Below are 23,456 nucleotides of genomic sequence, written 5' to 3' on the forward strand. Positions count from 1 at the left end.
AATCGGAGCCAGAGCCACTCCAGAGTCGGGTGCTCGCTGGAGAGCCATGACATTAACACAGTGTAGAAAGCTGTGAGATATGGGACTTGGTTCATCTGTGTCAACTCCATATGAAATAAACCTGTGGAAACGTCCCTTACAAACATCAGGGTCTTTTTGTAATTTTGACATTAGAGTACTGAAATGAAATGCAAGCCCTGCCGTCATCTCATCTTTTTCATTGGGAGACGTAATAACGTGATCGTTTTGACTTCTACTGCTTGCTAAACAGATGATGTTCAAGTGTGTGACCTCTGCATATTTTCTAACTTCTTGATGTTGTATCCCTTCTTCCTAAAATAAATGACTGTGACAATATTTGTAGTTGATGCTGTAGTTGTACTTTAGATAATTTAAGTGGACAAAATGAAGATAAAATAGAATCAGATATCTGTGGTTATGTGTTTTGAAGGTATTTAAAGAGAGAAAATGTCTTAGCGATGCCCTTTTAAAGAGTAGTTTGTACATGTTTAGTGTAATCGCTGTATTCCAATGGTTTTACCGATGATCTCATTTGTATTTCTCTGTACACTTTGGTGATCCTGTCATAACTGGGTTTTATAAACCACGCTTATTTTTAAAATCTTTATTTGGTGTCAGATTCTTTATTTTTAGTAGCCTATAGCATATGTTGCAGGAAGCAATGTGTCATTATTATGAAAACCTTTTTGAAAATACAGTTGTTAGTCACAAAATGCTACTGACTACAATATGACATTAAAATATTTATAGCATACTTCAGTGTGTAAGTAGACTATATGAACGTCACCATGTAGCTTGTTCATTTATGAATGTAAGAGTAATTCCAAAAGACGGGAGAACTTTTACTTAGCACGATTTGGAAATCAGTTTTTAAAACTAACGTTACGTTAACATCGTTAACAATGTTAATGTGGACAATGATAATGTGGAAATATAGCCATATTTCATTGCATTTATGTTTTTACTGAGAGAGTGGGCTACTGAAGACTTCAGGGTGGTTAAACCATTACATTTTACCAATCGTGTTAATACATGTACACCCGAGTTCACCCTCATCACGCTTTTCAGTGGCTAACATATTCGTGACACTCTTTACTTACTTCTAATCCTCATAGTGTTATTCAAGCTGACAATTTCTTATTTTCCCGATATTAAGAAAATACTGCCGTGAGCACATCCATCTCCTCTTGTGTTTAACTGTATTCAAATTGAATGAAGGTCTGACAGATGTAGTCGCCAAGGCTATAGATTACTGCTATGTTGAATAGACTTCAAAAATTATTTCAGTCTTTTATGAGTAGGCTGCTACAGTTACACTGTAACACTATAGATACGCTACTCAAAAGACATGGGGTTAACAGTAAACAACAGCATAACGTTTTTGCTTTGGTCTGTCTTCTAGAGAATGGCCCGTCTCTACATGAATTGAAAATCTAAACTGAAGTTTATGTTAAGCGTACACATTCAGTCTGCCCATAGTACGGCAACTGTAGGTGTGGCTTGTGAAGCAGTGAGGTTTAGCCCCGCCTTATTTTGACTGAGATTGCGCACTTGGGTATCTTCACTTCCGGGCGTCAAGACTGCACAGCTGCCGCCGAATTTAAAGAGATAAGGAATAGTTATTTAAAATAACACCTCATAGTGCTGTTGTTCATAACCGTTTGTTTTAAGGCTGCAACATCGTGTAGTTTTACAACTGTTAGTGGTTTTGTGTCATAACGAGTTTTGCCTGCTCTTTTACTTGGTGGAGATCTTTTTTTCTTTTGCTGGCTAGCGAGCTAGCTAGCCATCCAGTGAGTAAATGATGGAAGCTAGCCTTAGCGTTATGTTGCTAGCTAGCTAGCCACCCGACGAAGAACTGATTTGTCGACTGCTTTATAGATAAATAAAGCGTCAAAAGAGCCTGTAAAGCAATCGAATACTATCTCAGTAGCAACCTACTGAACACAATGGCTAAAATTCAGGCACACAGCAACACGAAGCAAATAAACCAAATTCAAGACAAAGCATATGTTGTACAAAAGCAAGTACAACAACAGCACTTTCAAAAACTGAAGGTAAGACAATGAAGACATAAAAGTAGTATAGTTTTTGCTAGCATGGCTGTGGTATTCTGCCTAGGCGCACACGGAAAAAGAGTGAATGAGTTGTCCGGTGAGAGCTAGCTAAATCAACACAGTCTTTTCCCCCCCCAGTAACGCCAGCTCTGCCTCCATAGAAAACACTAACGTGAGAATAAGCTAGCAGATTTTTCAAAATGTATCAAACTAGTAGTGATTGCAACTAATAAAAACAGAAGGTACCGAAAGGTACGATAAGGATTATTTGTCGATAGCTAGCTAGCTGAGTTGGCTATCGTTAAGTCCTTTGCTTTCGTATGTATCTTGTTCCCTCTAAGTTGTTCCTTGCTGCTTTGTTTCATCATGAAACGTTAAAGTTAACGTTGCCAATTTGCTAGATATGCTAATTTGAAGTTTGTTGTGAAAACTGACTTTTCAGTCAAATACATCTGGCTACAGCTAACTATCGATGGCTAGCAGTTGTGGAAATCAAGAGTTTTCCTTTGCTTTGAGTATGCGGTTCTCTGACTAGTTTTGTCTTTGTTCGCTAGCTGGCTAAGCTAGTTGTCAGTTTAACTAAAATATGGCTTGTTGTTGCGTCAATCATCGTCGTTAGTTAGCGTTATACTCTCCTGCGAATTGTTTATTTTGTCCCGTTGCCCCAGCTATCTGTAAACTAATGTAACGAGCCATATTAACTTATTTGTAACCTCTGTCTATCAAAGCTAGTTAGCTAGATAGCTGGTTTGCAGTTCCTCCATTTGTGGAGCCAGCTGGCAACTCTCTGCTTCGGTCAGAAATGTTGTTGACAGTCAGGTCGATTAAAATCGCTCCGAGTACTGCTTTATAAGCAGAACAAGCGCAAGCGAAGTAACGTTTGGTTAGCTTGCAGGTTAAAATATATTGCATGTATCCTGACACGTTACGCGTTCATATATGTGCACAGGGACATTCACTCTGCAAGCTATCTAGCTCGCCCAGATAGTAATAGATGGAATGCCTGGGTAGTTCTTTCAGAGGTGTATTTTAAGCTCTCTCCGGATGATAACGTCAAGATGGAAGACTCATGCGTGTGTCAGATGGGGAGAAATGCGTTCCTGTCCTATGTTAAATGTCCCTGGCTGTGGTTTCTTTTGACACATTGTTATAATCTTTAGGTCGAAGATGCCTTGTCGTATCTTGATCAAGTCAAAATACGGTTCGGAAATGACCCAGGAATATATAACAAATTCCTGGACATCATGAAAGAATTCAAGTCTCAAAGGTTAGTTATACTATGCATCACATTGCATGAAAACAATTGTCCTGATTTAGTAAACCCTGTTTTGAATAGAGCTGCTTTGTCCAATCGACAGCTGCAGTCAACGATGATGAAGTGACACTATGATGAGGTTCTTTAAGCAGTAATTGAAATATCTATGTTGGCATTGACTGCATTATGTAATAAAAATGTCATACATTTACAATGACTGGATAATAATCTAGGCTATACATACTATGGTACATACAAGGATTGTTTATATACATTTGCATTGGTAACCATAATCTAACAAATGTGTGTTCTCAGTTAAGTAAGTTATGATATGAATTGCGGTGTAATATTTTGTGTGTGAATTGAATGTGAAATCGTGCATAATTTGAACAGAAAAAAGTCATATTGCTTGACCATAGCTAATGTAAAATTGCATTTCATGAGAATTTAAAATATCAGGCTACTAGTTGAACTAGAATCAGTAAGCTGTCTCACCCTGGTGATGTGCTAAACTGACATGTACACACTCAGAACATTTCATTGTAATTTCATAAGGATGCCCCATGTTCATTCAGAAATTTCCGTTGCCCTATTAACTTCACATTACAGTGAGGTCTCACACAAGGAAAACAGCACTTTCTTGTTCATGTTGCGTGTGTGAGCAGGTTAGCTGTGATGGCTCTGACATTGATATTACCCCTTCTGACATTGATATTACCCCTTCTGACATTGATATTACCCCTCTGACTTTGCTTCTTTAGCATTGATACTCCGGGAGTAATAAACCGAGTGTCTCAGCTTTTCCATGGACATCCAGATCTGGTGTTGGGATTTAATGCCTTCTTGCCCCCGGGCTATCGAATAGAGATACCCAAGAATGGCATGGTGTTCCTGCAGTCCCCGTTTTCTGCACAAGTAGGTCTTTAAGAAACTCAAAACACACCGTTATCAAAGATACCGTAGGCAGTTCCATGGGTAGTTTTGAAGTCACAATAAGCAAACATTTTTTTTGCATGAACCAGACTTCGCCAGACTTCTGCGCACTAACGCCACTGCTGTTTTTCCTGAATAATTTTTTTTTCAAGAAGTTCAAGAATGCAACCCCAGAATAGTTCCTGTGGAACCTTTGAGATGAATCAAATGAATATTTTTTGTTTATATTAGTTTATTTGATGTAACAGATTAAATAATAACAATTGATAGTGATGTACCTTGGCACCATTTCTCATTAGTGCATAGAATCATGGTGAGCTGTCCTCCTCTCATAAAGTGTTCTTTCCTTCCCAGAGTTCTGCAGGTCAGAGTAAGGCTGTGACGGGCACGCCAGTGATGGTGCGTTCCTCGTCGTCCGCGGCCGAAGGGGGTCCTGTGCCGAGCGAGTCCATGGCGTCGCCCGAGAGCGTCTCCTCGTCCTCCGCCTTGGCGGGGGCAGAGTCCTCCTCCTCCAGACTGTCTCTGCCCCTCCCCAGCCGCGAGAGCCACGCCCAGCCCTCTGCAGGCTCCTCCCCTACCTCCGAGCCCAGCCCAGTGGAGTTTGACAGTGCCATCAGCTACGTCAATAAGATCAAGAACCGCTTCCTGGACCATCCCGAGACCTATAGATCCTTCCTGGAGATACTGCATACATACCAGGTGTGCGTCAGTCAGATTCACACTGTAAAGCCAGAGATGGTAATGCTGTGCTTTATCAAATTATGGCTTTTCTGGTCTCAAATGTTTATCATTAAATACTTTAAATTACCTCTTTTTGTTGTGGTGTTTGAAGTGTTGAGATTTTGAGATTTGTTTTGTAATCTAGTGACGAGTTGTGATCCAAATTAATTTCATAAAGTGTGATGAAAATGTGTGAAGTTCTGCATGTTGTAGAGAGATCAGTTGGATACCTAACTTGAGTATGTGCCTTATGTGGGCTTAAACAGTCCCTCATGACTTGTTTCATAAAATGTTTTTGCATTAGTTCTATTAATTGTGCTGTTGTGTGTTGTGTGTAGAAAGAGCAGTTGGAAATTAAAGAGAGCAGGGGTCGTGGAAGTGGAGTGATGACCGAGGATGAGGTCTTCTCCAAGGTGGCCAGCCTCTTCAAAGGACAGGAGGATCTCCTGGCGGAGTTTGGACAGTTCTTGCCGGACGCCAAGAGATCCCTGGTTAGAACATTTCCACACGCTAGTTTCCCTATGAAGTTCACTTTGGCTCTTTCTGTTGGATTAACCTCTGAGGTGTGTGTGTGGTGATGGAGCTCCAAGGCGTGTGTGTGGTGCTGATGGAGCTCTAAAGCGTGTGTGTGTGTGTGTGTGGTGATGCAGCTGTGAGGTGTGTGTGTGTGTGTGGTGCTGATGGAGCTGTGAGGTGTGTGTGTGTGGTGCTGATGGAGCTGTGAGGTGTGTGTGTGTGTGGTGATGGAGCTGTGAGGTGTGTGTGTGTGGTGGTGATGGAGCTGAGAGGTGTGTGTGTGTGTGGTGCTGATGGAGCTGTGAGGTGTGTGTGTGTGGTGATGGAGCTCTGAGGTGTGTGTGTGTGGTGCTGATGGAGCTGTGAGGTGTGTGTGTGTGTGTGTGTGTGTGTGGTGCTGATGCAGCTGTGAGGTGTGTGTGTGTGTGTGGTGCTGATGGAGCTGTGAGGTGTGTTTGTGTGTGTGTGTGTGTGTGTGTGTGTGGTGCTGATGGAGCTGTGAGGCGTGTTTGTGGTGCTGATGGAGCTGTCAGGTGTGTGTGTGTGTGTGTGGTGCTGATGGAGCTGTCAGGTGTGTGTGGTGCTGATGGAGCTGTCAGGTGTGTGTGTGTGTGGTGCTGATGGAGCTGTGAGGTGTGTGGTGCTGATGGAGGTGTGAGGTGTGTGTGTGTGTGTGTGTGGTGCTGATGGAGCTGTGAGGTGTGTGTGTGTGTGTGGTGCTGATGGAGCTGTGAGGTGTGTGTGTGTGTGTGGTGCTGATGGAGCTGTGAGGTGTGTGTGTGTGTGTGTGTGTGTGTGTGTGTGTGTGTGGTGCTGATGGAGCTCTGAGGTGTGTGTGGTGCTGATTGAGGTGTGTGTGTGGTGGTGATGGAGCTGTGTGTGTGTGTGTGGTGCTGATGGAGCTGTGAGGTGTGTGTGTGTGTGGTGATGGAGCTGTGAGGTGTGTGTGTGTGTGGTGATGGAGCTGTGAGGTGTGTGTGTGTGGTGATGGAGCTGTGAGGTGTGTGTGTGTGGTGATGGAGCTGTGAGGTGTGTGTGTGTGTGTGGTGATGGAGCTGTGAGGTGTGTGTGTGTGTGTGCTGATGGACCTCTGAGGCGTGTGTGGGGCTGATGGAGCTGTGAGGAGTGTGTGTGTGTGTGTGTGGTGCTGATGGAGCTCTGAGGTGTGTGTGTGCGTGTGTGTGTGTGTGTGTGTGTGTGTGTGTGTGGTGCTGATGGAGCTCTGAGGTGTGTGTGTGTGTGTGTGATGATGCAGCTGTGAGGTGTGTGTGTGTGTGTGTGTGATGATGATGGAGTTTTGATGTGTTGCAGTTTACCAGCAGCTCCTTGACTGGCAAAGACCACCTTAAGAAAGCCGAGGAGGACGACCTGAGCAAACAGACCAAGAAGAGACCCAGACCCATGCTGCTACCACACATGACCCCCCTGCTAAAGGTTAGCCTCTAGCGCACACACACACACACACACACACACACACACACAGGCTGCAGGCCAACAATGAGGAAACGGACGAGTTAACAGAGGTTTTGCTTTCTTTTTCTCTCCAGAAAAAGATGAAGTACTCCTGTGCAAAAGACCAGTCGTTTGCTTCGGTTGGAAAGCACGGGGTTCTGCGAGAGTTTTCGTTCTTCGATAAGGTGTGTTGAGGAGTGTAAGCCGGTGTGAGATGCTGTGAGAGGCTGGCTGGTGGTGTGTGTGACCTGACTGACTGGTGTGTGTGTGTCCCCTTCAGGTGCGGCGTCTCTTTAAGAGTCAAGAGGTGTATGAGAACTTCCTGCGCTGTATCGCGCTCTTCAACCAGGAGGTGGTCTCTGCCGCCGAGCTGCTGCAACTAGTAACTCCCTTCTTGGGGTAAGTCGCTTCATGAGGGACTCGTGTTTGACTGTTTGCTGCAGGAACCAGATCCAGATTAATAACGTTAAAATATAACATAAAAAGATTTGTTTCAAATAACGTTAAAACATAACATAAAAAGATTTGTTTCGCGTATGCTGACCCCATATCTGCACACATTTAATACGTCTTATTCTCTATGACTTTCACTGTCTACTCGCAGCATACATACAGTGTGTACGGAAAGTATTCAGACCCCTTTAAATTTTTCACTCTTTGTTTCATTGCAGCCATTTGCTAAAATTGAAAAAGTTCATTTTTTTCGCATTAATGCTTTCTTGACAGAAAAAAACAGAAATGTAGAAATTTTTGCAAATTTATTAAAAAAGAAAAACTGAAATGTCACATGGTCATAAGTATTCAGACCCTTTTTCGATTTTAGCAAATGGCTGCAATGAAACAAAGGGTGAAAAATGTAAAGGGGTCTGAATACTTTCCGTACCCACTGTGCATACATACATACTGTACATACACACACACACACACATATCTATCTGTATAAATTCGTATTGTTGATTGCTGTAGCCTGTCCTCATTCCTGCTTTGTAAATGCGTCCCCTGGTCTGGTCTGATCTGATTGGGCGTGTTCTGTTTGCAGGAAGTTCCCGGAGCTCTACACCCAGTTCAAGTCGTTTCTGGGGGAGAAGGAGCTGGCCCATTCGGTGTCGGGGCTGGCCGACCGCTACATGGAGGGCGGGGGCCGGGAGGTGGACTACGCCTCCTGCAAGCGGCTGGGATCCAGCTACAGAGCCCTGCCCAAGACCTACCAGCAGCCCAAGTGCAGCGGACGCACCGCTATCTGCAAAGAGGTACGTCACACACACACACACACACACACACACACACACACACACACACACAACCGTGTGGAACATAATCATATGGGACATCGTAACAGATACACACCACCTCTCATCCAACTGCAGCGCAACCAAGACTGGGTTGATGGGAGATGTAGTGAGACAGGGCCACATATTTAATTCATATGAATAATAAAATACAGATAACACAAACGACAGAGGGTAAAGTGTGTGACATCACAGAGGGACATTTTCTAATGAACACGGTGTTCAAAATGATCTTGGCACGCTGAAGATACAGAAATAGAGTGAGGGTGTAGGGGTGTTTATTCTTGTTGAAGGACCAAAACGTGTCCCTCTTAGAATCTTATTCCGTGTTGACTTGACTGGAATAGACGTCTGAAAGCCTCTCTCTCTGCCTCACTGGTACCCTGTAGGTCCTTAATGACACGTGGGTGTCCTTCCCCTCCTGGTCGGAAGACTCCACCTTCGTCAGCTCCAAGAAGACCCCGTACGAGGAGCAGCTCCATCGCTGTGAGGACGAGAGGTTTGAGGTAAGCCCCTCTAACACGGTCAATATTCCTCTGCGTTCTGTGTTCATGGCTGCCTTCAGGATTTGACTTCACTCGGAGAGAGACACCAGGGGGAGTGATGTCAGAAGCCACGCTGACAAGTAGGGCTGAACGATTTGGGGAAATAATCTAATTGCGATTTTCCCCCCCAATATTGCGATTGCGATTTAATATGCGATTTTTTTGTATTTTATCCGAATTCTTTTCCCAACAAATCGTAATGAATGATTTCAATATGACCAACACAATATTAGATACATTTAGTGTAAAATATTATTTCCCACAATTTTGATTTTAATTTAACTGCTCATTACAGAATCAAGAACAACAAATCAGTGGCTTTGCCACTGTGCATTTAAGTAGTTTAAATAAAGTCATTGTAAGAATAAACACAAGGCATGCACTTTTTAAACACTGTGTGCAAAATGTACTTTTTTTTTTAGATCACGTTTTTAATCGCGAACGTTGCGGTTAGAAAATCGCGTTCTATCATATCGCGATTAAATCGCAAATGCAATTAATCGTTCAGCCCTACTGACAAGTGTCCGATAAAGGATGAGGTCTTTGAACCCTCTTTGGAGTTAGTTGGTTGTTGCATCTCTGTCCCAGTGGATGTTGCCCTGGAGACCACTCTGTTATTGGATGAGGTTTATAATCCTGCTCTCCTCAGTACTCGCCTTTGCTCCCTCTCTGCTTGTCTGGATGTGGTCCTTGAGAAACTTGTATTACTGGATGAAGTTTAACATCCGTTGGAGTTATTCAGTTGTTTTTGCATCTTTGTTCTAGAGGATATGGACCTGGAGACAATTATGTATTACAATCCTGCTCTGTACTCTTGTCTTGCCTGCGTCTCCTTCTCGCCTTAGCTGGACGTGGTTCTGGAGACGGCTGTGTTATTGATTGAGGTGGTTCTGGAGACCGCTGTATTATTGATTGAGGTTTCTAATCCGGCTCTGTCCTCTTCTCACCCAGCTGGACGTGGTTCTGGAGACCAACCTGGCCACCATCCGTGTCCTGGAGAGCGTGCAGAAGAAGCTGTCACGCATGTCGCCCGAGGACCAGGAGCGCTTCCGGTTGGACGACTGCCTGGGCGGCACCTCCGAGGTCATCCAGCGCCGCGCCGTCTACCGTATCTATGGCGACAAGGCTCCAGAGATCATCGAGGGGCTGAAGAGGAGTCCGGCCACTGCTGTGCCTGTGGTGCTGAAGAGGTCAGGAGGCTTGCACTCTCGCTGGCACACACACACACACACACACACACACACACACACACACTCAGATATCTTAATGATTTACAGGAAGCACTGGATTGTAAACACAGGTGTGTGTAGAGGTTAAGTAACACTTGTAGGTTAGGCAGCATCTCACTTCACTATCCTGACAGAGTTCAGTGTGTTAGTGTTCTTCCCCACCCTCCTTGTATGATAGTGAGGATATGCCACTCGCTGCATTCCACTGGTCCAGAGCCCTAACAGTGAAGTGTGTGTGTGTGTGTGTGTGTGTGTGTGTGTGTGTGTGTGTGTGTGTTGGTAAGAGTGTAGAGTGTGTGTTAAATGTGTGTGTTGGTTCAGTGCGTTACTTTTCTTCCCCTCCCTCCTTGTCAGATAGTGAGGATATGCCACTCGCTGCATTCCACTGGTCCAGAGCCCTAACAGTGAAGTGTGTGTGTGTTGGTAAGAGTGTAGAGTGTGTGTTAAATGTGTGTGTTGGTTCAGTGCATAAGTGTTCTTCCCCACCCTCCTTGTCAGATAGTGAGGTTATGCCACTCGCTGCATTCCACTGGTCCAGAGCTTTAACAGTGTGTGTGTGTTGGTTACAGTGTAGTGTGTGTGTGTTGATAAGAGTGTGTTGGTTCCACTGGCCCAGAGCCCTTACAGTGTAGTGTGTGTGTGTTGGTAAGAGTGTAGAGTGTGTGTTAGTAACAGTGTAGTGTGTGTGTGTTGGTTACACTGGCCCAGAGCCCTAACAGTGTAGTGTGTGTGTGTGTTGGTAACAGTGTAGTGTGTGTGTGTTGGTTACACTGGCCCAGAGCCCTAACAGTGTAGTGTGTGTGTGTGTTGGTAACAGTGTAGTGTGTTTGTGTTGGTTCCACTGGCCCAGAGCCCTCAGCGTCCAACATGTGTGTGTTGATAAGAGTGTAGTGTGTGTGTGTTGGTAACAGTGTAGTGTGTGTGTGTGTGTGTTGGTAACAGTGTAGTGTGTGTGTGTTGGTTCCACTGGCCCAGAGCCCTCAGCGTCCAACATGTGTGGGCCTCTGGGCACGCGCCACCCATGGGCAGTACTGACGGTTGTTATGGTTACACTTCGCATGGCGCTGTGTCGGAGTTGATCCAGAACCGCCACCATTTTTTTTTTACAGGGCAGAAAGTGTCTCGTGTCGTTTCGCTGTTTTTGTTTTGTTACGAAGGAGTTGATGGCTGCAGTTGTCAGGTCAGGTTGTGTTTGAGGTGGTTTTGGTGCTCTGCAGGGTTGCTCCGTGTTCCACAGACCTCTTTATTGCGTTGCATATATTACCCCCCCGGAGCACACCTGGCAGTCACAGAACACACACCTGTGTCCCCTGACCACATGCATGTCAGTAAGAACCTTCTTGTCAGGAAGAACATGTGTCTCTTATAAGCACATACGTAAGCACATTTTCATCAATAAGCACGTCTTTGTCTAACGTGTGTGTGTGAGTAAGTACATGTATGTCCGTAAGAGTGTTACATTTCTTTTCACCAAGTGTGTTGATAAGAGTGTAGTGTGTGTGTGTGTTGGTAAGAGTGTAGTGTGTGTGTTGGTAAAAGTGTAGTGTGTGTGTTGGTAAAAGTGTAGTGTGTGTGTTGGTAAGAGTGTAGTGTGTGTGTGTGTGTTGTGTGTTGGTAAGAGTGTAGTGTGTGTTAAATGTGTGTGTTGGTAAGAGTGTAGAGTGTGTGTGTGTGTGTTGTGTGTTGATAAGATTGTAGAGTGTGTGTTAAATGTGTGTGTTGGTAAGAGTGTAGAGTGTGTGTTAAATGTGTGTGTTGGTAAGAGTGTAGAGTGTGTGTTAAATGTGTGTGTTGGGAAGAGTGTAGAGTGTGTGTGTGTTGGGAAGAGTGTAGAGTGTGTGTGTTGTGTGTTGGTAAGAGTGTAGTGTGTGTGTGTGTGTTGGGAAGAGTTTAGTGTGTGTGTGTTGGTAAGAGTGTAGTGTGTGTGTGTTAAATGTGTGTGTTGGGAAGAGTGTAGAGTGTGTGTTAAATGTGTGTGTTGGTAAGAGTGTAGAGTGTGTGTGTTGGGAAGAGTGTAGAGTGTGTGTGTTGTGTGTTGGTAAGAGTGTAGTGTGTGTGTGTGTGTGTGTGTGTGTGTGTGTGTGTGTGTTGGTAAGAGTGTAGTGTGTGTGTGTCTTGGTAAGAGTGTAGTGTGTGTGTGTTGGGAAGAGTGTAGAGTGTGTGTGTTGTGTGTTGGTAAGAGTGTAGTGTGTGTGTGTCTTGGTAAGAGTGTAGAGTGTGTGTGTTGGGAAGAGTGTAGAGTGTGTGTGTTGTGTGTTGGTAAGAGTGTAGTGTGTGTGTGTGTGTGTGTGTGTGTGTGTGTGTGTGTGTGTGTGTGTGTGTGTGTGTGTTGGTAAGAGTGTAGTGTGTGTGTGTCTTGGTAAGAGTGTAGTGTGTGTGTGTGTGTGTTGGTAAGAGTGTAGTGTGTGTGTGTGTTGGTAAGAGTGTAGAGTGTGTGTGTTGGTAAGAGTGTAGAGTGTGTGTTAAATGTGTGTGTTGTGTGTTGGTAAGAGTGTAGTGTGTGTGTGTTGGTAAGAGTGTAGAGTGTGTGTTAAATGTGTGTGTTGTGTTTCCTGCAGGCTGAAGGCGAAGGAGGATGAGTGGCGTGAGGCGCAGCAGGGCTTCAATAAGATCTGGCGGGAGCAGTACGAGAAGGCCTACCTCAAATCGCTCGACCACCAGGGGGTCAACTTCAAGCAGAACGACATGAAGGCCCTGCGCTCCAAGAGCCTGCTGAACGAGATCGAGAGCATCTACGACGAGGTGAGGCCCCGCGCCAGCAACCGGCCAAACAGCCTCAGCCTACAGTTAGGTCGAGCTGTCAGCCTCGCTCTCGTACAGTTAGGTCGAGCTGTCAGCCTCGCTCTTGTGCAGTTAGGTCGAGCTGTCAGCCTCGCTCTTGTACAGTAAGGTCGAGCTGTCGGCCTCGCTCTTGTGCAGTTAGGTCGAGCTGTCAGCCTCGCTCTCGTGCAGTTAGGTCGAGCTGTCAGCCTCGCTCTTGTACAGTTAGGTCGAGCTGTCAGCCTCGCTCTTGTACAGTTAGGTCGAGCTGTCAGCCTCGCTCTTGTACAGTTAGGTCGAGCTGTTAGCCTCGCTCTCGTACAGTTAGGTCGAGCTGTCAGCCTCGCTCTTGTACAGTTAGGTCGAGCTGTCAGCCTCGCTCTTGTACAGTTAGGTCGAGCTGTCAGCCTCGCTCTTGTACAGTTAGGTCGAGCTGTCGGGTTGGTGTTCATTCTGTCATTATTGAGGTGGTTACCGCAGGCTGCAGGCTATTTTGACCAACATTTTGGCTATTTTTTCACTAACTCAGCGGCTTAAAAAAAGTTTTTTTAGTTTCACTTGTACCCCTTGGTTTCTCAGTACGTAAACATGTCTAGCTCTACTTCTGCCCCCTCTCCTGCACGCGTGCGTGTTTGCCTCCATACGTCACTTCCTCTGCCTCTCTCTCTCTCCATCCGCATTAACTCCCTGAGGACACACATCCGGTGTAGCACGGACATTTGTGTATCTGCGTATATGTGTACCTCCTGGGGCTGAAACCCGTGACCTTTCTGCATCTGCACAGGGGCCCGTTTGTTGATTGTTGTTCTGTCCTCCTGTGTGTGTGTGTGTGTGTGTGTGTGTGTGTGTGTGTGTCCCAGCGCCAGGAGCAGAGCACAGAGGAGGGTGGCGTGGGCCAGCAGAGGGACGGCAGCGGCGGAGGCGCGGTGCCCAGTGAGCCCCACATGGTGTTCGGCTACGAGGACAAGCAGATCCTGGAGGACGCGGCGTCCCTCATCATCTACCACGTGAAGCGCCAGCCCACCATCCACAAGGACGACAAGGACCACATCAAGCGCATCATGCAGCACTTCGTCCCCGACCTGTTCTTCGCCCGCCGCGGCGAGCTCAGCGAGACCGAGGACTGGACGGACGAGGAGAACGAGGCTGAGGACGGCGGGGACCGAGCCCCCGGCGCCATGGCAACAGGAGGGGCCTCCATGGGAGGCGGAGGCGGGTCTGACCACGGAGGGCCGGGGCCGCTGAGCGGCCAGCAGCAGCAGCAGCAGCAGCAGCAGCAGCAGCAGCAGCTGAACGGAGACTCGCGGAGACGCCGCTGCACCTCACCGCCGAGCTCCACCGGCACCGACACCCCCACCACCACGGCCGCGCCGCACACCCCGCCCGCCCCGCGCCAGGCTCCCGGCGAGGCCAGCGGCGCCGGCGGAGGCGGCGGCGAGAAGCTGGACCTGCGGGACCCGGAGGCGGAACACCAGAAGGAACTGGACGGCGTGTACAACCTGTTCTTCGTCAACAACAACTGGTACTTCTTCCTGCGGCTGCACCAGACGCTGTGCCAGCGCCTGCTGCGCGTGTACCGGCAGGCGGAGAGGCAGCTGCTGGAGCACCGCGCCGAGCAGAGCCACCAGAGGATGCTCATGGCCGAGGGATGGAGGGACAAGCCCAGCGACCTCGCCATGGAGCTGCGCCTCAAACAGCCCAGTAAGAGAGAGAGACACACACACACAGACACACACGGCATACAGCTCACCACTGGGACAGGGAAGGCTTAGGGGCAATGCCCAGGGAACAGATACGATCACAAAGTCTTCTTCTTCATGGGGAGTAATGGTGTGGCCAAACCTCCGTCCATTTTGGTTAAACGCAACACAGTTTGTACCCAGTTAGGCTTCAGGAGGCAGGGGTGCTTTAAAGCAAGAGAGAAGATGATATTGCTATTCAGTCGTATTTTAAGGGACAGGGTACAGCCAAGACGAGTGGGGTTATTTTTGCTGATGTGAATTATGCCCCAAGGCCTGGAGAAATATGAATAGGATGATGTAGTGATCATATTCTTTTGTCAGTCCTTGAGCTAGTCTTGGCTCGCCCACAGAAAGGCCCAGAAAAGCAGAGGGTGCCTTACATAAAAGACCCCTTTGAGACGACTGTCTGACGCGGTGCGGCTCTCAGGATGCCCCTTGTCTGCTGAAGTCAAGGTGATGGCTGACATCCTTGCGTCCAGCCACACAACATTTCACAAGAGCCACAAAGGGGTTTGGTGTGACACTGGAAACTGTGTGTAGGCAAAGGGAAAGAAGGCCAAATGCACTTCAGTATTTCCCCAAGCCTTTTGAGGACACTCAAAAATCGATCTCCATTAAAATGGTAATTCTTAGGCGATACATACTGGATATGAGTTCCCTGCCGTTACCATGGGAGTCAGCTGAGTTCCACAGTGTAGTGAAGAGCTGCGGTTTGTGCACCTGTGCCCAGGTGAGGTGGAGCTGGAGGAGTACTACCCGGCCTTCCTGGACATGGTGCGCAGCCTCCTGGACGGCAACCTGGAGGCCACGCAGTACGAGGACACGCTGAGGGAGATGTTCACCATCCACGCCTACATCGGCTTCACCGTCGACAAGCTCATCCAGAACATCGTCAGACAGGTATGTTATGGCCCTGTCGTGTTCTGGTCTTCACCGGGTACGCCACTGCTCTCTGTTCCTCTCTGAAAACACCATAATTTAATGGTGATCCGTTTGTAGCATCGTAAACTCAACTACTGAGGTTACTGAGCGTAAATCGTCTCCCAAGGTGCACTGGGCTCGGTATTCTGGGCTTTCGGAAGCGTGAGGAGAGCACAAAGGGAATTGGCAGACCAGGGTTGCTTGGCTTTAGTCTGTGTAAGGACACATCTTTTCAGTCTTGTCGTCACAACCATTGTCATCTGGTGATCGGGAAGCATAAAAGTCTTTACAAAAGCGGCAAGGACAATCACTAGCTTAAAAAGTAACCTGAGGTGAATTATACAACGTTACTGAAGGTTGTAAAATGACATGTAAGAATAATGCCTGACGCACAGTATGTTGTTTTAAACGTTATGAGCCGTAGAGTGTCAGGTGAGCTGTGAGTTCACGGACAGAGACCTGCAATCTCCACAGGCTATACTGGAATGAGTTATGACGACTTGGAAAGGACGATCTAAATTATGCATGCTACGCTAACTAGCGCCAGGCGTTCTGTTATTAAATCTGCCACAATTAGCCATCGCATAAATGATGTCGGCATCAGATCCAAAGAATCTGACATTTGCACACATTTTGACAAGCTTATTAATGAATTTCCCTGCTTGTCCCTACCAGTGATTTTTCAATCCGTGCACCTCCATGACTGATTTGGCGTGTGTGTGTGTGTGTGTGTGTGTGTGTGTTTTCAGCTCCAGCACCTGGTGAGCGACGAGGTGTGTCTGCAGGTGGCCGAGCTGTACCTGGCGGAGCGGAAGCGAGGTGCTGCCGGGGGCAACCTCTCCTCCCAGTGTGTGCGCGCCGCCTGGGAGACCAGCTACCAGTGGAAGGCCGAGAGGGTCATGGCCGAAGAAAACTGCTTTAAGGTACGTGTGTGTGTGTGTCAGGGAGGTAGAGATGGTGATTGAGGAAGAGAACGGTACGCTAGTGTGTGTCTGCAAGGTTAATAGTTTTAATTATTTTTTTATAATGTTTGTATTCAGTCTGAATTTGCGTTTAGTTTTAGTTAGTTTCACCAGTGGTTTCATTAAAGGTAAAGGTCTGGTATTTAACAATTAGCAATTTCATTAGTTTCAGTTAGGTTTTTTTTTTTCAGGGTGTCATTTCTATTTTTTTTTTTATTATTATTATTATTTTTTTATAGTTTTAGTAAATTTAGGACAAAAGTTTAGGTTCAGGATTAATGTAACTTGAAAAATAACCTGCCGAACATTGAAGATATCAACATTTTAAGGCATAAACTCAACTACCATATGCAATAAATTCATTTCAGACTGAATCTTGTTAGACGCAGTCCGCGAGTCCAAAGGTTGTTTATATTTGTGCTCAACATCAAATTACAGTCCTCCCTTCCGGGCTCCCGAGGCACTGTGTTGATTGGCTGGGATTGTTTATGGCTCGGAGCGCGCCACTATGTTTCCCATTTTCAGATGACCTTTTCGCCGAGACAGGCGTCGTCAGTAGAGTTGTAATTATATAGTGAATGTTTAGGATGTCGCACAGATCAGAATTCTGCGTCCTGACACGCTTCAACACTACACTGACTTTTGGGAGCGTGACATCGTTGAAAGGATTCAACGTCGGCCGTTTTGGAAATGCTAACCATAGGGACCTAACCATTAGACTCCAATGTGTTTCTAAGGGGATCTCTACCAGGGTGTCTGTCTACCGAGACGAGCCATTGGTGTCTGCTGCTGTTTAGAATAATGAAGCCGTCAGCATATCCAGTGCAGGCTCCAGCGTCGAAGATGAAATTCTGCTTTGTGACCAAGTTGGCTCGTAGCCTGAGCTGCTATCAGTTTATGTTCACATTCAAATTCTCTTCCTGTTCTCATATTGTTACTTTGTCTCAGACACTACTGATGAAGTCTTTACACACACAAGGCTGACTGCTGTCAGTTTTTAATCGCACAAACGACTCACTGCAACACACACGTTTTATATATGTAGGCGACACAGGACACACGCGCACACAGGCCTGAGGTTTGCCTGTGAAACTTCTGCCTTTAACCCATCCCGGATCGTCCCTCCTCCAGGAGCAGTGGGCAGCTTCTCAGCGCCTGGGGACCAATTGAACCGTCCGTCTCGGTCAGGGACGGACAGGAGTGTTCTGTTCTTTTTGCATGTTTTTCTGTTGGGGTTCTTAGTGGAGGAAACCCCTTGTGAACACGGGGAGAACATGCAAACTCCACACAGAAAGTGCCCACCTGAGCACTGAAGGTCTGGGGAGGACCTGCCCCCCAGAGCCAACAGCGCCACATGTGGGAATCGAACCCATGACCTTCTTGCTGTGAGGCGGCAGTGCAAGCACCTGAGCCACCGTGCCAGACCCCGTTTGTCTACTGAATGAAGTCTTTAGACACAGGTTGTCTGTACTGATGAAGTCATCAGACCCCCCGTTGTCTGTACTGAACAGCCTTAAGTCTGTGGTTCATGTCAGGAGAGAGAGCAGCAGATGCCCACCACAGTATTATCCTGTTCTTCAGTGCTGACCACCTCAGCCTACACTACTATGAACATGTGTCAGTGTTGAGCAGGTGTACATTTGTGTTACTTCCTGGCTATTGAGCCCATGACCACCGAGTTGTGTAGGACCTTTCTCTACCAGTTGAGCTGCAGGAAGATGCTGGAACATTTATAATGGTCATGTTCACATTTATATTTATGTCTTGATGCTCCATGTCTATATGACTTTGGTCAGGGGCCAATCGGATAGTCTTTTTACTTAGGAAGGCTCCTAACTGAGTGAAATGACCCGGAAGTGTCTAAGTGGCAGCCGTGATGAACAGCTCAGTGCTTCAGTGCTTCAGTGCTTCCGTTCATATCTCTTTTAGCACAGGGCATGCTGGAGCATGAAAGGAAAGGAGATAGTACTGCCCCACAATGCCTTGCAGCAGCAGCAACAACAACCCAATCAACAACCGATCAACGTGACCCACGTCAATAACATCCGCCTTTGCATAAATAGTAGCCGAGTCTAGTAGCAGTTGGATTTTCTTAGCACTGCGGCTGTCTTTATCTCAGTCCTTTATGTATTCTACTTCACATCTTTTCCTGACCCCATGACGTTTTCCATCCAGGTCAAGGAAAAGTGGTTAGGAAAAGACGACAGGACGGACAATCCGACCACAGCCAGGGTTAGGCTTAGGGCCTAGGGTTTAGGGCTGGGTTGGGTTGGGTTGCTTCTGCATTTCTCATCATGTGTGCTGGTGTGTCCTACAGGTGATGTTCCTCCAGAACAAGGGAGAGGTCACTCTGACCGTGGAGCTGCTGGACACCGAGGAGGCCCAGGCTGACGACCCTCTGGATGTGCAGTGCCTGTCCAACTACATGGAACAGCTGGTGGGCAGCGAGGCGTCCCTCTTCGGTCAGAGCGAGGGCTGCTACTTCAAGCCCGTCTTCCTGCCAAGGTAACACTCACAGGTTGCACTTACTGTCACTTTTAAACACTAGGTGACAACATTTCATTATTTAAGATTTTGTAGACTCAAAGGTTTTTTTTGCTAGAACAGTCATTATTCTGCGTTGTTGACAGGCCAGGGGTGATTTAAAGCACGTTAGGGTTCTGTCGGTCATCACACATGAACACACCAGTCAATATGCTGGTTGGTGTGGCACACACAGGACCCGTCTTCTAGGATGTAGCTGATTTATTCAGGTGGGCTTGTTTGGAAGATTGTGATGAGATCCTGATGAGAGCCCTTTCTGATGACTGCATGGGTGTTAATATTATAATGTTCCCTGAAAATATTATCCCCGTATTCATTAACCACATAACCTGATGATGCACGCACACACAGAGACACGCACACAGAGACGCACACACAGAGACACGCACACACAGAGACACGCACACACAGAGACACGCACACACAGAGACAGACACACACACACACACACACAGAGACACACACACACACAGAGACACACACACACACACAGAGACACACACACACACACACAGAGACACACACACACACAGAGACACACACACACACACACACACACACACACACAGAGACACACACACACACACACACAGAGACACACACACCACACACAGAGACACACACACACACACACACACACAGAGACACACACACACACACACACACACAGAGACACACACACACACACACAGACACACACACACACACAGAGACACACACAGAGACACACACACACACACACAGAGACACACACACACACACACACAGAGACACACACACACACACACACACAGAGACACACACACACACACACACACAGAGACACACACACACACACACACACAGAGACACACACACACACACACACACACACACACACAGAGACACACACACACAGAGACACACACGCAGGAAACAAACGATGTGACCAGTTCAGCGGTAGGTGTTTTCTGACCGGCCCGTTTCTTGTTCCGTGTCCCTGCAGGAACCTGCGCCACTTCCGCCACTGGCAGGTGCGGCAGGTGGAGGCCATGCGCTTCCGGAGAGAGTGGCACCGGCAGCTGGGCGTGGAAAGTGCCGGAAGCCTGGACTGCCGCTTCAAGCTCAACACACACAAGATGGTGTTCGTCATGAACTCCGAGGACTACATGTACCGGAGAGGAGCCCTGGTGAAGGCGAGGAAGGTATGACCCCCACCCCTCCACGTGCCACTTCCCCTTCCTCTCACTCCTCAGGGAGTCGAACATCCCCCTCACTCCACACTCCTCTTCCCCTCGCTCCGCACATATAATGCAGTCGCACATATAATGGAGTCGGGCATAGAATGCAGTCGTCGCACATAGAATGCAGTCGCACATAGAATGCAATCGCACATATAACAGTCATCCATCCGTCTGGCTAGTAGAGGTGTGAGTCTTCACTGGCCTCACCATTTGATTCGGTAACAATTACGATTCAAAGGCTAACAATTTTAATTCAAAAAGGATTGTTACATATAGAGTGTGTTGTCAGGGTTACCTGTCAATTATCTTTTCATTCATCATTACAACTGCAGATCACAGTGAAATGGGTTTGAATAAGTTGTTTAAAGTCATTATGCTGGCATGCATATTATTTAATGACTTTAAAAAAGAAAAAGATTATTTCATTTTCCTGCATTGATGCAGAATCTCTCATGTTAGCATCACGATGCAACAATCATTTTTCCCAGCCCTACCTGCTAGGATACCACAACAACAACACAACAACACAATCCCTACCTGCTAGGATACCAGCATTCACAGTAACACATTCATAATAACACATTCACATGTGAGGAAGCAGCATTCACAACAACACATTCACCTGCTAGGATACCAGCATTCACAACAACACATTCACCTGCTAGGATACCAGCATTCACAATAACACATTCACCTGCTAGGATACCAGCATTCACAATAACACATTCACCTGCTAGGATACCAGCATTCACAACAACACATTCACCTGCTAGGATACCAGCATTCACAACAACACATTCACCTGCTAGGATACCAGCATTCACAATAACACATTCACCTGCTAGGATACCAGCATTCTTAATAACACATTCATTCACAATAACACATTCACAAGTGAGGCAGCAGCATTCACAATAACACATTCACAATAACACATTCACATTAACACATTCACATTAACACATTCACAATAACACATTCACAATAACTCATTCACATTAACTAATTCACAATAACTCATTCACATTAACACATTCACAATAACTCATTCACATTAACACATTCACAAGAACACATTCACGATAACACATTCACAATAACACATACACAACAATAACACATTCATAACAACACATTCACAATAACACATTCACAATAACACATTCACAACAACTCATTCACATGTGAGGCAGCAGTGCTGGTAGTAGATCAGACATCCATGACTAAACAGGGTTCTGGGATGAAGCCTGTCTTCTCCTCCCGTCTGTGTGCCGTGTCCTTGAGAGAGACACAGAAACCTGTCCTGCTCCTAACAGCTGGAAATAGCACAGCAGCACAGTAGTAGACAGGGTGCATGTGAAGTATGAGGTGGGAGAGCCTTGAGTTCTCCCAGAGGAGAGGGGAGAGGAGAGGAGAGAGGAGAGAGGAGAGCTGTACTACATAAAAGCCCTTCATGTGTTCTCCTTCCTCGTGCCTCATGTTCATCACCTGCTCCTCTGGCAGTTAGATGGGAATTCATATCAGAAAGAAGTTTGACTCACATTTTTAACGACACGGATGTTTGTCCACCCCTTTTGTTGCTTTCACAGCAGTTAGATGTGGAGTTAAGGGGAAGAGCTGTACCTAAACGTGTGTAATTGAGTTAAATGTGGAGTTAAGGGGAAGAGATGTTAGATGTGGAGTTAAGGGGAAGAGATGTTAGATGTGGAGTTAAGGGGAAGAGATGGTAGATGTGGAGTTAAGGGAAAAGCCTTAACTGTTGCACTCACAACTAAGAGTGGCATGTATGCAAGCCTGAGTTAAATGTTTGGCATAAAAATGACTTTTACAACATGGCTGACGTTTTCCCTCCCCTGTGTGTGTGTGTGTGTGTGTGTGTGTGTGTGTGTGTGTGTGTGTGTGTGTGTGTGTGTGTGTGTGTGTGTGTGTGTGTGTGTGTGTGTGTGTGTGTGTGTGTGTGTGTGTGTGTGTGTGTGTGTTTTCCAGTCTCAGCACAGGGTGGCGTGTGTGCAGCACGAGCGCTTCAATCAGTGGCACCAGGGCTGGCTGAGTGAGAACGTGAGCGCGGCGGGGGAGCGGGCCGTCCACCACTGGCTCATGGGAGAGGACGAGGAGGACATGCTGCCCTGCAAGACCACCTGCGTCTCCACCCACCTCAAAGGCCTGCCCGTCAACAGATACCAGGTTCTCTACAGCAGCAAGCCACCGGCCTCACCCTAAACCAAGCCTGTGTGTGTGTGTGTGTGTGTGTGTGTGTGAATGAGTGTGAGAGAGAGAGAGAGAGGGAGAGAAAGGGGACTGGCTTCACCTGCATCACATCCCTACACCCCTGATGATGATGATGATGATGATGATGGTGGTGGTGGTTCTCTAAGGGACTGATCCACAGCCTGAAGGCACACGGATCATTTAGAGGACACATTGAGCTCCGGCGTGCCGTTGGACTGTGGAGCTGGTCATGATTCCTTGCGTCGGTGCCTCGCGCTGAAGACGGCGGTTGCACAGAGTAGATGACATGAAAGCTGAATGAAGATGAACAAATGAATGGGTAAATGTTTGTTAGTTTGTTGGGAAAGTTGTGTGTATTTTCTTTTCTTTTTTTTCTTTCTTTTAAGTCAGTCTTAAGTTTTTAGTTTTGTGAAGTGCGAGGGTCTTTGGTTTATGTGTGTGTGTTTATACTGAAGGACTGAGAGACAACAATGAAAGTGGCCTCTTCTGTACAGCGCCATCTAGTGGCTAACTGCATATGGATACCTAGCGTGCATATTCTTTATGCAGCTCCCTTTTTGCATATGCATTGACTTGACTTAATGAATGACACATAAAGATGAATTTGTTCCTGTTTTGTTCTCTGGCAACCAACTCTTAATGTCTTTGTTTCACTCTTTTTATTTTTTATTTCTTTCTAAGCATACTTTTTAAATCATCTGTGACTAATCCTATCAGTAGATTGCCAGTGCCGTCTTGTGACAAGTCTCTACGGTCTACTCTTGTTTCTTTGTTTGTTTTCTTTCGGAATCATGCATCAGATGAATTCTCCACATCATTGCTTTTACATGTTAAAATGGAAAGGCAGAATATCAGTGTTTAAATACAATGTATAACATTTATTCTGTATCAATTATCCTGAAATAAACAACCTAGTTGTGAACTTCTCACTCGGAGCATGCATGTATTTCTCGGTATGATTCTCTGCTGTCTTCAGTATTGCACTAAGACCTCGGAACGTAACATCATCATCTGTGAACGTGTCGCAGTTTCGGCTAGTCTGATCGCTGTGCCGCTCT

The 23,456-nt window shown here is 46.5% G+C and overlaps 1 protein-coding gene across 2 annotated transcripts; it reads left to right on the forward strand.

The window, feature by feature from the left end:
- The first annotated feature begins 1,551 nt into the window (after positions 1-1,551).
- On the forward strand, positions 1,552-23,327 carry sin3b (SIN3 transcription regulator family member B). Of its 2 annotated transcripts, none has more exons than XM_031574309.2 (18): positions 1,552-2,078; positions 3,239-3,345; positions 4,095-4,248; positions 4,621-5,004; positions 5,325-5,477; positions 6,814-6,936; positions 7,050-7,139; positions 7,235-7,353; positions 7,994-8,204; positions 8,633-8,749; positions 9,740-9,978; positions 12,576-12,759; positions 13,638-14,478; positions 15,250-15,419; positions 16,190-16,363; positions 18,720-18,907; positions 19,932-20,130; positions 22,156-23,327. In XM_031574309.2, exons 1-18 carry the CDS (start codon positions 1,971-1,973, stop codon positions 22,387-22,389), a joined length of 3,795 nt encoding a protein of 1,264 aa, XP_031430169.1. In that variant the 5' UTR covers positions 1,552-1,970; the 3' UTR covers positions 22,390-23,327. The 2 variants fall into 2 exon arrangements, with proteins under 2 accessions (XP_031430169.1, XP_012683726.2); XM_012828272.3 differs by having other exon boundaries at positions 4,621-4,965.
- Positions 23,328-23,456: the final 129 nt, after the last annotated feature.

This window comes from Clupea harengus, chromosome 10 (genome assembly GCF_900700415.2).
Source record: "Clupea harengus chromosome 10, Ch_v2.0.2, whole genome shotgun sequence".
NCBI lineage: Eukaryota > Metazoa > Chordata > Actinopteri > Clupeiformes > Clupeidae > Clupea > Clupea harengus.

Excerpts from the sequence above, each read along its gene's own strand:
- sin3b (XM_031574309.2), top strand. The coding sequence starts at position 1,971 with ATGGCTAAAATTCAGGCACACAGCAACACGAAGCAAATAAACCAAATT. Across the intron at positions 8,205-8,632 it reads GCACCGCTATCTGCAAAGAG|GTCCTTAATGACACGTGGGT; the intron begins GTACGTCACACA and ends GGTACCCTGTAG. Across the intron at positions 16,364-18,719 it reads CCGAAGAAAACTGCTTTAAG|GTGATGTTCCTCCAGAACAA; the intron begins GTACGTGTGTGT and ends TGTGTCCTACAG.